We start from the raw sequence: 12,652 nt of genomic DNA, 5'->3' as shown, positions 1-12,652 counted from the left end.
TAGCACTCGTCACAGCACTGGCACTAATACCACCCACTGCACTCTTGACCTTAAGTTCCTTGACTTCGGCCATAAGAGACTTATGATCGCTAACCACTGACTCTACTTTATCGCCTAAGGCCTGAATAGCACGCAAAACAACAGACATATCAGGCTGAGGGCAAATAGTAGGTTCGGGGGTAGCCACTACAGGGGTAGGAAAAGGTAGGGGATCATGAGGTGAGGAAAAAAGTGAAGAGTGAGAAGAACTCCTCCTAACTCTGCCTCTCTCTAACTTGGTTGAATACTTCAGAAGACGGACAAAATCAAGTTCCGAAAGTCCGGCGCATTCCTCACATCGATTTTCTAACTGACAGGGCCTATCCCTACAGTCAGAACAAGCGGTGTGAGGATCTACCGAGGCCTTCGGAATACGCCTATTACAAGACCTACATCGCCTATGGGTGGGGGCATGTGAAATGTCAGACATCTTGAATCCAAAGAGTTAGCCAAGTGGGGTTTCAAAATCAAGCAAAAGATCGTTAACCGTTAATCAGGATTAAATAAAAGCTATCTAAGTTAATATAAGAAGGTTTCCAGTAAAGCGACAGCCGAAATCAAAGAGAAATACTTCACCAAAAGCCGTGAAAATACTCCAAGATCAAAAGTGTATCCCAGAACGTCTTGCCGGAAGCACGACAGAGGAAAAATTGAGGAGGTGTCAACAAGAAGTACTATAGTACCTGGCCACAGGTGGCGCTGGTAAGTACACCCCCTTCTAGTATTGTGATAGCTGGCGTATCCCTCCATAGAATTCTGTCGGGCAACGGAGTTGACAGCTACATGATTATCGGGTAAGTTTAATATTGAAAACAATGAGATAACTGGACAAAAATTAATCAATAAAAAGTCTAGGGCAACACAATGTATAGTTAAGATATGGATACATAAAGCATTAAAGTCTACGAATACGGTCAGAGGAAAAAAATAAACGAAACATATAGGTTGAGAACGTTTGGTTATACAGTACTCCACTTGAGGGACAATTCCACTCCTTTGGAACTAATGACTTCCAATGCCTCCTTTTAAGTAAGGGAGTAAAAGGGTTCAGTAAGAAAATGATCTGTAGTTTTGTATGGACAGATCCCCTATAAAATTAATAAATGAAACAAGATGAAAATAAAGAAACTTTGAAACTTAATAACTGCAATCATGTGACACCAATTACTAGTTTATTTTTATTGCTTTTAATATATTTTAGAGTGAGCAATAATTATAAATGCATAATAAACCTGTCTGATCTTTGTAAAACACAAGAAAGAACTGCTGCATTGACTTTTCTCATAAAAAAAAAATCATGATGGGAAGCAAGCTACTTTAACCACCACTTTAGTTGATTCTGAAGTATCTAATGACTGACTTAAGAAAAAAAACTACTTTATATTAATTAAGATTAGAGTTGAATAAGAAAAAGATGTGTATCAATCTTACCTATGCAAAAGAAATAGAGAGATGGATAATTTGGCTCCCAGCCTTCAGCTGTTGCAGTTAAGGTAATATAATGTGTGTCAATAACCGATACATATCCTTCAATGCAAGTATAATTAACTTGATTTCCAGGGACATAGACATCTCTTTGTGGCTCCAGAATAAGGTTATAGCCTGGAGGGGGTGGTGTTTCTATTGCTGAAAAAACAGGTATATATACAGTACCATAAATGAAAATTTTCCACTTACCATAGTTAGTCTGCTAATTTGGTATCTAAAACTAACAAAACTTACAATGATAAAGTTTTCATCAATTAATAAAAGTCAGATGCGGCTATTTTAATGAAGGAAAATTTTGGATTGAACACTTGTATACAGTACTATACAATAAAATACTGTAGTTGTAAATACCATAATATTTCAATCAAACATAAAAAAAATATGATCATACAAGGAGAGTGGAATTACTATTCCTATGAATAGAACTTTGTGTCGATACTTCACCAATTTTTGCACCGACTTACCATCCAAACAAATAAAATTTTCGTCCAATTTTGTCCAACCTCCAGAAATTGCAATAACTTCAGTTTTATTGGTGCCTGCAGGTGAAAACTGGCCTTTTGGACAATGAAATGTTACAACCTGACCAACAATATAAGGCTTTTCATTTCCAGTAATTGTCATGTTGCTCTCCTTTAGGGTGTCATCTAGGACAACATCTGGTTCAACATTGACAACTGAAAGGGGGAAATAGTTTTAATATATTGTAAATAATGTATCTGTTCAACATGCGGTACAAGTACTGTGGAGTATATGAATAGAATTTTTATTATATATTTTATCATTTTGATACCTGTAGGTCATATTACTTCTCAACCTCACAAAAAGATTAAAGTTTTCTCAATACCCTATTTTCTCCCCTCTGAGAACCACCCATCACGGGAGTGTTGTGCAACTTTAATAGACTAAACCATCACTAAGGTGTTCAAAATCTCACCTTACCTATGGATCTCATACTACTGCAGTTTGACATGAACCTCCCTAAAAAAATATCTACAGGTATCAAAATTTAGTAACACCTTGACATAACATAATGAGTTCCAGGACCAAGCTCCTTTGTCAATTTGATCGTATCTCAAGTCAAATTTTCACTATTACAGTAGATGTAATGTACGGTATTAATGAATGAATACATTTCAGTAAGTGTAGAGTGCATGTGCACACTTGTACTGTATCGTACATGGTAAATATACGGTACGTGTAATACATACTATACATGATAAGGCTACAGTACAGTACATGCGCATGTATAATACATATTCTACATGGTAAGGCTGTGGTATAGTACAGTACAATACGTAACTCTAGTCACCAGGAAGTTTATAACAACAAAACACTTGTTCCTATATTATATAACACTTACTGATACTGTAGAGTATATTACTGTATTATATGTACAATACTAATACTGTGGTGTATATTACTGTAATATGTGTACAGTATTATCCCTAAAGTACAGCTTAGTTAGTACTGTATTGTTTTGTACAGGACAACGCGCACTGTTTGACAACTCACCGTATACATTTTGTAGAGTAAAGTAGTATTTACATTCGGTGTAGTTAATAAACAATACTATACATTGTTGCAATACCTGTACTGTATTGTACAATATGTATACCAGCGCTACTCACCTATTATGAGCAAAAGTCCAGTTAGGCAAGTTCCAATGTATGCATAGGTCCGGAAATTTTTATTACATGAAATCATCAAAATAAAACAACCAATCTGAGAACATGGTATGAAATTATAACAGGATATGAACTTTTCTTCAGAAAATAAAATGAAGAATGTTCAAGTGAAAAAGACACCACAGCAAGTCTTTAAGCGAGAGAAATTGCACTTCTTGCTTCTTGTCAGTTCCCATAACCTTGGTACTAATGGAGTAATAGCAAGTTAAAGACAGTGGTGGAAGTGTTCACTTGTCATACAGGAGCGGAACTTGTTCTTCACGAAGTTCACTGTCAAGAAAGCAAACTCGCAGCAGTAAGTGGAGCCAAACATGCTGAAAATTTGCACTGCTAATCTGTGAAGAGTAGGAAAATAAGCAGCGGATCCTTCCTTTTGACCAAAAGGTTTCTGGTGCACAATCACAGAGTGTACTTGTTTCATCTCTACATTCTCTTGACAGTCAATAAGTTACAATTGGATTTTTGGAGCATCTACCATTTGCAGGTGTGTTTTGCCTCTACTGAAAATTCTGTGATATCTGTCCCTAGAATGAACGGCAACAACTGTTTTCCATGAACAAAGTCCTCAACTCGTACCTTGATATTATTGATCAGCTTCTCAATAAATTGGACATACTGTATTTAATATTATTCATTTTATGTTGCTCAAAAAGTTTGGGAAAATGGAAAAGTTGGCTCTAAATATTGTTTTTGAAAAGTTCCAATTTTTTTCTGGAATGCTCAAATTGTAGAAATCAAGTTGATGATGGGTTTTGTTCCCCTTGCAGTTTGACATTAAGATAATTCAGATGTGACATTATGTCTGCCAAAAATCCAACACTTTCCATTTTCTCATTATCTTTCAGAAATTTAGAAAATCCCTTTTGCCTTCCTACTTTTTTGGATCCTCGAGGACTATAAAACTCCTCCTTAATTGCCCCAAATCGCTCAAAAACTCTTCCCTTACTTAACTATCTCACATGGTTGTGCACAAGTAAATTGTCATAGCTTGCATTGACCTCGGTAAGAAAAGTTCGTAGTAGATGATGTTGATATGCCGACGTTGATCGAAGGAAGTTTACTAGCTTCATAATAGTCTCCATGACTTCACTATATTCATCTCCTAGACTGGCACACAGTACTGATTGGTGGATTATGCAGTGGTAAGTTATCATGTTGGGATTATCTTCTTTTAGTCTTGCAACTACAGTAGTCCCCTCTCTCAACCAACCATGGCTGGGGCTCCATCTGTAGTCAATGGAAATACAGTGATCCCTCGCCACGGGTTTTTTTTTGTCAAAAAATAAAAATTAAAAAATACTGCCTTATTGCGGAAAGCAGCCATGTTTCATCTTGATGAGCAAAAGAAACTGCTTCTCGGGGTGCCAGACAAGAAAAGCAGCTTGCTCTTATACCCACTGGAAGTCAGACAAGGTATGTGGTTGGTTACCGGTGTGAGGTCGACAAATCAGAGCACGAGTGGATGTATCCCACGAGCTGATTGGCTACGCATCATCGCATCCTTTCCCAGCATCTTCCCTTGGTGTATCCCGCTGCTTCACCAGTCTCTCTTTCACGCTGTACTGTACTCTCACAAGTGTCTCGCGTTTGTAGTTCCTGTAGCGCCAGTAAAAAGGTAAAACTTTTAGATATGTTGAAGGAAGGTAGAAGTTATGCCACGGTGACACGCTATTATAGCATCAACGAATCTACTGTGCGCTATATAAAGAAAGATGAAGTGAACATCCGCAGAACTGTGACAATATTGTTTAACAAAGAAGCGAAACGTGTGGTAACGCCACGTAATACGCGAACTGTTAAGATGGAATCTGCATAAGCCTTGTGGATTGTAGATTGTAGGACAAAAAATGTAAGTGTGGATACTAATAGGATCAGAACAAAGGCCAAGTCTCTCTTTGATCAAACCTTGCTCAATGACGATGACAAAGAAGAAGCCAATATAGATGTTGCTAATGAACCACAGCGTACTAGCACTACGACGAGTGATTCGCCGCCTCTAGGACGAGGCTTTACAGCCAACAAAGGCTGGTTCGACAAGTTTCAAAAGCGATACGGTCTAATATAAAGTACATATACTATATATAAAGCATATATATATACTGTATACATACAGTATTTGAGCATTCTTGTACCCACATACACATGAAAATATTACAGGAGAGGGGCCCAATCGTACTTCGTAGATTTCCACCTGTCATACGCATTAACTTTGTGTATCCTATGATGATATTACGTTACTGTGTTAACCATGGGACCAAAGATTGTTGCTGATGTGCAGGGGAAGATGAAGAGGATGCTATCGATGAAGATGAAGATTGAGATAATTAAAAAGTACGAGGCTGGCATACGGTTAAGTGTGATCGCCAAAATCCATCTATGATAGGAACCATCCAAAAACCAAAGGAAACCATCAATGCAGTGACACAGTCTAAACTAAGGAATGACTGTTTCCTCCAGCAAGAGGAGCCACGTCCACAATTAGATGGAGAGACTGCTGCTTGTAAAGATTAAGGACAAGGAAATCGTTGGAGACACTATCACCGACACGATAATCTGCCAGAAGGCCAGAGCCATTTTTGGTGATCTCGTGTGTGCTTAGGCCAAAAATGACACAGGAGAAGGGACATCAAAGCAGGTACCCCCAGAGTTAAAGGTTTCTCGGGGTTAGTGTAAAAAATTTAAGAGACGGTTCGGCGTTCATTCAGTGGTGCGTCATGAGGAGGCTGCAAGCTCGGACACGAAAGTGGGTGGAGCCTTTGTTAAGACATTTAACAAGTTTACTGCCCCCTGTGGCCACGGGGGCATAAAAACAATTTAAATAGTGCAAACGTTATCCCTGCGTGTCATAAGAGGCGACTAAAAGGGACAGGACGAGGGGGCTGGGAACCCCCTTTCCTGCATCTACATCCTGTGAGACATCGACAGAGAGATGGAGCTGGGGGGAGAGTGACTGCTCCCCGCACTCTAGTTTTGGGGTGTTTGAATGTGCGTGGATGTAGTACGATAGAGAGTAAAAGATGTGAAATTGGAAGTATGTTTAGGAATAGAAGGATGGATGTATTGGCCTTGTGTGAGACAAAAATAAAAGGAAAGGGTGAAGTGATGTTTGGTGAAATGTCTGGTAGAGTGTCTGGGATTAAAAGGGGAAGAGCGAGAGAGGGTGTGGCTTTATTGCCGAGTGAATGGATGACAGGTAAAGTAGTGGAATGGAAGGAGATATCATCTAGGTTAATGTGGTTAAGGGTTAGGTTGGGTAGGGAATGTTGGGTGTTTGTCAGTGCGTATGGGCCAGGTAGTGAGAAAAGTGAAGAAGAGCGGAATGAGTTTTGGAATGAATTAACTAGGTGTGTAGAAGGACTGGGTAGAAGGAATTAAGTAGTTGTCATGGGTGACTTAAATGCTAGAGTAGGCGCTGGAGAGGTAGAAGGTGTCATTGGGAAGTATGGCGTACCAGGTGAAAATGAGAGTGGTGAGAGACTGGTAGATATGTGTGTTGAGCAAGAGATGGTGATAAGTATTAGCTTTTTCAAAAAGAAAGATAAAAATAAGTATACATGGGTAAGAGTGGCAAATGGAAGAGTAGTAGAAAGGGCATTAATGGATTATGTTTTGATAACTAAAAGAATGTTAGGAAGATTGAAAGACGTGCACGTGTTTAGGGGTATGGCTAACGGTATGTCTGATCATTTTTTGGTGGAAGGAAAATTAGTTGTAGCAAAAGAGTGGGGGAATAGAGTAGGTGGATGTAAAAGGGAGCTAGTGAGGGTTGAAGAGCTAATAAAACCGGGGGTAAAAAGTAAATATCAGGAAAGGTTGGAAATGACATATGACGAAGTGAAAGTAAGAGAAACTGGTAATTTAGAAGAGGAGTGGAAGTTAGTAAAAGAAATTTTTGTTGGGATTTCAAGTGATGTGTGTGGCAAAGAGGTTGTTGGAGGCAGCATAAGGGCAGTGAATGGTGGAATGAAGGAGTGAAGTTAAAAGTGGAAGAGAAAAAGAGGGCTTTTGAAGCTACAGAGTAATAGTATAAAGAAGTATGAAAAATACAGAGAGAAAAATTTGGAAGTAAAGCGCAAGGTACATGAGGAAAAGAGGGCAGCTGACCTGAGGTGGGGTTAGTGATTGGGTCATTCATACGAAGAGAATAAGTAGTAGTTTTGGAAAGAAGTGAAGAGAGTAAGGAAGGCTGGCTCAAGAATTGAAGAGACAGTGAAAGATGGAAATGGAAGGTTGTTTAAAGGAGAGGAGGAAAAGAAAAGATGAGCGGAATATTTTGAAAGTTTACTGAATGTTGAGGATAATAGGGAGGCAGATATAATTGCTGTTGCAGGTGTTGAGGTGCCAGTGATGGGAGATGAGAATGAGAGATTACAATAGATGAAGTGAGGAGAGCACTATATGAAACAAGAGTAGGAAAAGCGTCTGGTATGGATGGTATGAGAGCTGAGATGTTGAAGGAAGGGGGTGTGACTGTACTTGAATGGTTGGTGAGATTGTTTAATGTGTGTTTTGTGTTGTCAATGGTACCAGTAGATTGGGTTTGTGCAAGTATTGTATCACTATATAAGGGTAAGGGAGATGTGTTGTAATTCAAGAGGTATTACAGTAGTTTGTTTAGTGTAATTGGAAAAGTGTATGGTAGAGTAATGATTAATTGGAGATAAAACAGAGAATGCAATCTTAGAAGTACAGGGTGGTTTTAGAAGAGGTAGGGGTTGTATGAATCAGATTTTTACAGTAAGGCAGATATGCGAGAAATATTTAGCAAAAGGTAAGGAGGTGTATGTTGCGTTTATGGATCTGGAGAAAGCGTATGATAGAGTTGATAGGGAAGCAATGTGGAATGTGATGAGGTTATATGGAGTTGGTGGGGGTTGTTGCAAGCAGTGAAAAGTTTCTACAAAGGTAGTAAAGCATGTGTTAGGATATGAAATGAAGTGAGTGATTGGTTTCCGGTGAGAGTGGGGCCGAGACAGGGATGTGTGATGTCGCCGTGGTTGTTTAACTTGTATGTTGATGGAGTAGTGAGAGAGGTGAATGCTCGAGCGCTTGGACGAGGATTAAAACTGGTAGACGAGAATGACCATGAATGGGAGGTAAATCAGTTGTTGTTTGCGGATGATACTGTACTGGTTGCAAACACAGAAGAGAAGCTTGGCCAATTAGTGACAGAATTTGGAAGTGTGTGTGAGAGAAGGAAGTTGAGAGTTAATGTGGGTAAGAGTAAGGTTATGAGATGTACGAGAAGGGAAGGTGGTGCAAGGTTGAATGTCATGTTGAATGGAGAGTTACTTGAGGAGGTGGATCAATTTAAGTACTTGGGGTCTGTTGTTGCAGCAAATGGTGGAGTGAAAGCAGATGTACGTCAGAGAGTGAATGAAGGTTGCAAAGTGTTGGGGGCAGTTAAGGGAGTAGTAAAAAATAGAGGGTTGGGCATGAATGTAAAGAGAGTTCTATTTGAGAAAGTGATTGTACCAACTGTAATGTATGGATCGGAGTTGTGGGTTATGAGACAGAAATTGAATGTGTTTGAGATGAAGTGTCTAAGGAGTATGGCTGGTGTATCTCGAGTAGATAGGGTTAGGAACGAAGTGGTGAGGGTGAGAACGGGTGTAAGAAATGAGTTAGCAGCTAGAGTGGATGTGAATGTGTTGAGGTGGTTTGGCCATGTTGAGAGAATGGAAAATGGCTGTCTGCTAAAGAAGGTGATGAATGCAGAGTTGATGGGAGAAGTACAAGAGGAAGGCCAAGGTTTGGGTGGATGGATGGAGTGAAGGAAGCTCTGGGTGATAGGAGGATAGATGTGAGAGAGGCAAGAGAGCATGCTAGAAATAGGAATGAATGGCGAGCGATTGTGACGCAATTCCGTTAGGCCCTGCTGCTTCCTCCAATGCCTTAGATGACCGCGGAGGTAGCAGCAGTAGGGGATTCAGCATTATGAAGTTTCATCTGTGGTGGATAATGGGGGGGGGCCTGTGGCACCCTAGCAGTACCAGTTGAACTCGGTTGAGTCCCTTGTCAGGCTGGGAGGAACGTAGAGAGTAGAGGTCCCCTTTTATTGTTTTTGTTTCATTTGTTGATGTCGGCTAACCCCCAAAATTGGGGGAAGTGCCTTGGTGTATGTATGTACTGCCCAGGAAGGCTACTGTCCCCAGCAAGTCTTCAACTGTGACAAAACTGGGCTTTTCTGGAAGAAAATGCCTTGTCTGACATACATCACGGCGGAAGAAAAATAAGCTACCCAGGCATAAGCCTATGAAAGACTGGCTTACCCCTGCACGCTGTGCATACGTCAGTGGGGATTGTAAAGTGAAAACCTTGCTGGTATATCACTCGGAGACTCCTTGAGCCTTCAAATCCACAAAGTACTTCAGGAGAAGCTTCCGGTAATGTGGAAGTCTAATGTGCAAACCTTGGTAACAAAAACCTTATTCACCGAGTGGGTGAACCTTTGTTTCAGCCCGACTGTGAAGAAATATTTGGAAAAGAAGCACCTCCCCTTAAATGCCTGCTGGTGTTGGACAATGCCTCTGCTTACTCTCCTAGCTTCGAGGATTTTATCCTAACGGAGTATTCTTTCGTCAAGGTTCTCTATCTTCTGCCTAACACCACCCCTCTACTCCAGCCCATAGACCAGCAAGTGATTTCAAACTTTAAGAAACTTTACACAAAATATTTCAAGACACATTTTGAAATCACTGAGAGCACAAACCTCACCCTTCGTGAATTTTGGAAGGAGCATTTTGATGTGATATGCCTCAGAATCATTGATACAGCTTGGCGGGAGGTTTTCAGGCGCACCTTGAACTCTGCGTGGAAAGTTTTACCCTGATGCAGTCTCCACATGAGAATTCGAGGGCTTCCACGTAGGCCAAGCTGAAGCCAAATTCGATGCCGAAAAGTTGATGATCTTGAACCTGTTGTTCAATCTGAGGTTGCTGAGATCATTATACTCGAGACGTCCATGGGTATGGAAACTGATGAGGACCACATTAATGAGCTTATTGAGGAGCACCAAGAGGGACTTACGATGAACGACCTGAAGGAGTTGGAGGCCACGCAAGTGAACGTCATTCAGGAACAGTTCTCAAGCGGCGAGGAGGAGGAGGAGGAGGAGGAGGAGGAGGAGGAGGAGGAGGAGGAGGAGGAGGAGGAGGAGGAGGAGGAGGAGGAGGAGGACACTATGAGAACGGCAAAATTTAAGGAGGCTCTAGCTTGCTACCATAAAATGGCAGCTTTTGTCAAAGACACACCCAGGAAAGGTTCGCAGGTTGTACTCTTGTATTTTTTCATAACCTTTGTCCGAGTCATTTCAGGAACGTTTTAATAAGCAGGCTGAAAAAAGCTTCTTTGGATAGACATTTTTTAAAGAGGCCTTCGGTACTAATTAGCCAAGAGGAAGCTGAAAGTGATACAAAAAGAAAGAAATGTGGCACTGATGAAGAAAATAATTAAATTTAGAAAATACAAAAAGTAAAAAAAAAAAATTAGAAAAATAGAAAAAGGCAAAAAAAAAAAAAGAAGAAAAAAAATTTAATTTGAAGTTTATCGTAAAGTTAAGTGTTAATATATTCTCCCATTTGTTAATGTGTTTCCTAGAATTAAGTGTTAATGTTCTCTGCCATTTATTAATCTGTTTTTTAAAGTTAAGTGTTATGTTTTCGGCCACTTGTTAATGTTTTCTGCCGTTTGTCATCCTCCTCTACCACCCCGCCACTTCGCTCTCAAACATCGCCTCACTCCAAAGGTAAGGTTCCACATTTTTGTTACTATATTTTCCATTTATTAACGCATTGTTTTACAGTCTGCTTTAATTATACATTTACTTTACAGGTTATTAACAGTTAGCTTATTAATGAATGATCCAAATGTTTGCATTTCATTGAGTTTAGTGGAGTTTAGCCTTATTATAAACATCTAATGTGACGTTTTAGTAGGGCCTGGAACGGATTATGCTATTTACATGTAAAAGGCAACTCACATTACGAAAAAATCACAGTACATAAACCACAACAGAAGTGATTAATTTTGTATTGTAAGGCATTACTGTACTATGCAAATACAGAATATCACTTTTTCATATCAAAACGTGATTCTGCTCTCAAAGAAACTAAGCAGGTGATGGACATACAAGGAGAGAGCAAGACTAAGGCTGAGTGAGCAGGAGATGGGGTGTTGTGATGCGTGGCAAGGGAAATTACACACAAAATGCCGGGTGCAAAGGAGCGCGGTTGGTTTGAAATCATCCAGCCATGAGTACTTATTGCAAACCTGAGAATGTGTTATTTTTTTTTTGATAGGTTATACGTTTCTCTGTGTTACTAACGAGTGAAATCATGAAGAATAAACCTGAAAAATGTGAGTGCTGACTGTACATCACAAGTTGAAAAAAAAACATGGTCATATCTCATTCCTGTAACTCATCTAAATCACACTTCAACATTAGCATTGTCGGTTCTACAAGTTACATTCCAGTCATGTTAAGACCATAATACTGTATATAAGTAGGAAAATGTGAAAATATAGAAATATTTAAATAAACAAATATCTATAGTCTTGGGGCAAACAGTTTACTGTACCTTCTCTGCAGATAAAAATAGCTTCATGTGTGTTTGTCCACTCAAGATCTTCCATACAAGTAGTACTCAGGTTTTCACTTTTGTCTGGGAAAAGGTAATCTACAGGGCAAGTGTATTCAACCTTGTGAGAAAAAAAAGAATAAAAATAAAAATATTAGATTTGTTTGTAAACATCCTTTTAATGATATGAAAAATAACAAGAATGGCCTAAAGAAGAAATGTCATTAAATATTTTAAGAGAGTACAGTCTTTGCTGGATAACTTTCAATGACATGCACTACCTGCCATTAGCATGACATTCTTTTTGACTAACTTTCTCTCAAATGCCTATGAGTACTCTGGTATATAAAAGGTAAAAAAACCAATAAAGGGATTTTGACGTAGGAAAAATCTATTTCTGGGCGAGAAACCCGTGGCGCCCAGTGAAATGCCCCTTTTACATCATTTCTAAGGTAAAAACTGCTATGAATTTACCAGAGAAAAATTTGTATAGGAATGCTAGGTTGAACCCAGCTCGCTCACCTTAATAAGGTGTCGGTATAATACTGGGGCGTGTGAATAAATCACGACCAAAGGCCTCGCACCATTTAGATATCTCCTGTCAATATCCCTGAACAGCGAGGTGCCGTTCAACATCCTACTACTACTAGCAATCCCACGCCAGTGACGTCACTCCTTATAGCAATTAGGGCCCAATTAGGGAGGGACGGGTCGGTTCACTGGGCGGCACGAGTCTCTCGCCCAGAAATATATTTTTCCTACGTCAAAATCCCTTTTCTGGGCTCTGACCCGTGCCGCCCAGTGAAATCGTACCAGAGAATGGGGACCCAATATGGCTAACTACCTGAAGAGGGAATA

The 12,652-nt window shown here is 39.8% G+C and overlaps 1 protein-coding gene across 1 annotated transcript in view; it reads right to left on the bottom strand.

Annotated features, from left to right (window-relative positions):
- The window catches only part of LOC137620654 (uncharacterized), a 452,540-nt gene that overhangs the window by 22,330 nt on the left and 417,558 nt on the right, over window positions 1-12,652 (bottom strand). The window contains exons 28-30 of the mRNA XM_068350990.1: window positions 11,795-11,915; window positions 1,992-2,204; window positions 1,471-1,665 (exon numbers count right to left, since the gene is read on the bottom strand). Of these exons, the coding sequence (XP_068207091.1) occupies window positions 1,471-1,665; window positions 1,992-2,204; window positions 11,795-11,915 (529 nt within the window). The remainder of the gene's footprint in view (window positions 1-1,470; window positions 1,666-1,991; window positions 2,205-11,794; window positions 11,916-12,652) is intronic.

Source organism: Palaemon carinicauda, chromosome 27 (genome assembly GCF_036898095.1).
Source record: "Palaemon carinicauda isolate YSFRI2023 chromosome 27, ASM3689809v2, whole genome shotgun sequence".
In the NCBI taxonomy this organism is placed as follows: Eukaryota; Metazoa; Arthropoda; class Malacostraca; order Decapoda; family Palaemonidae; genus Palaemon; species Palaemon carinicauda.
The sequence above is the reverse complement of the archived record's forward strand: the minus strand, read 5'-3'. Positions and strand labels throughout refer to the sequence as shown.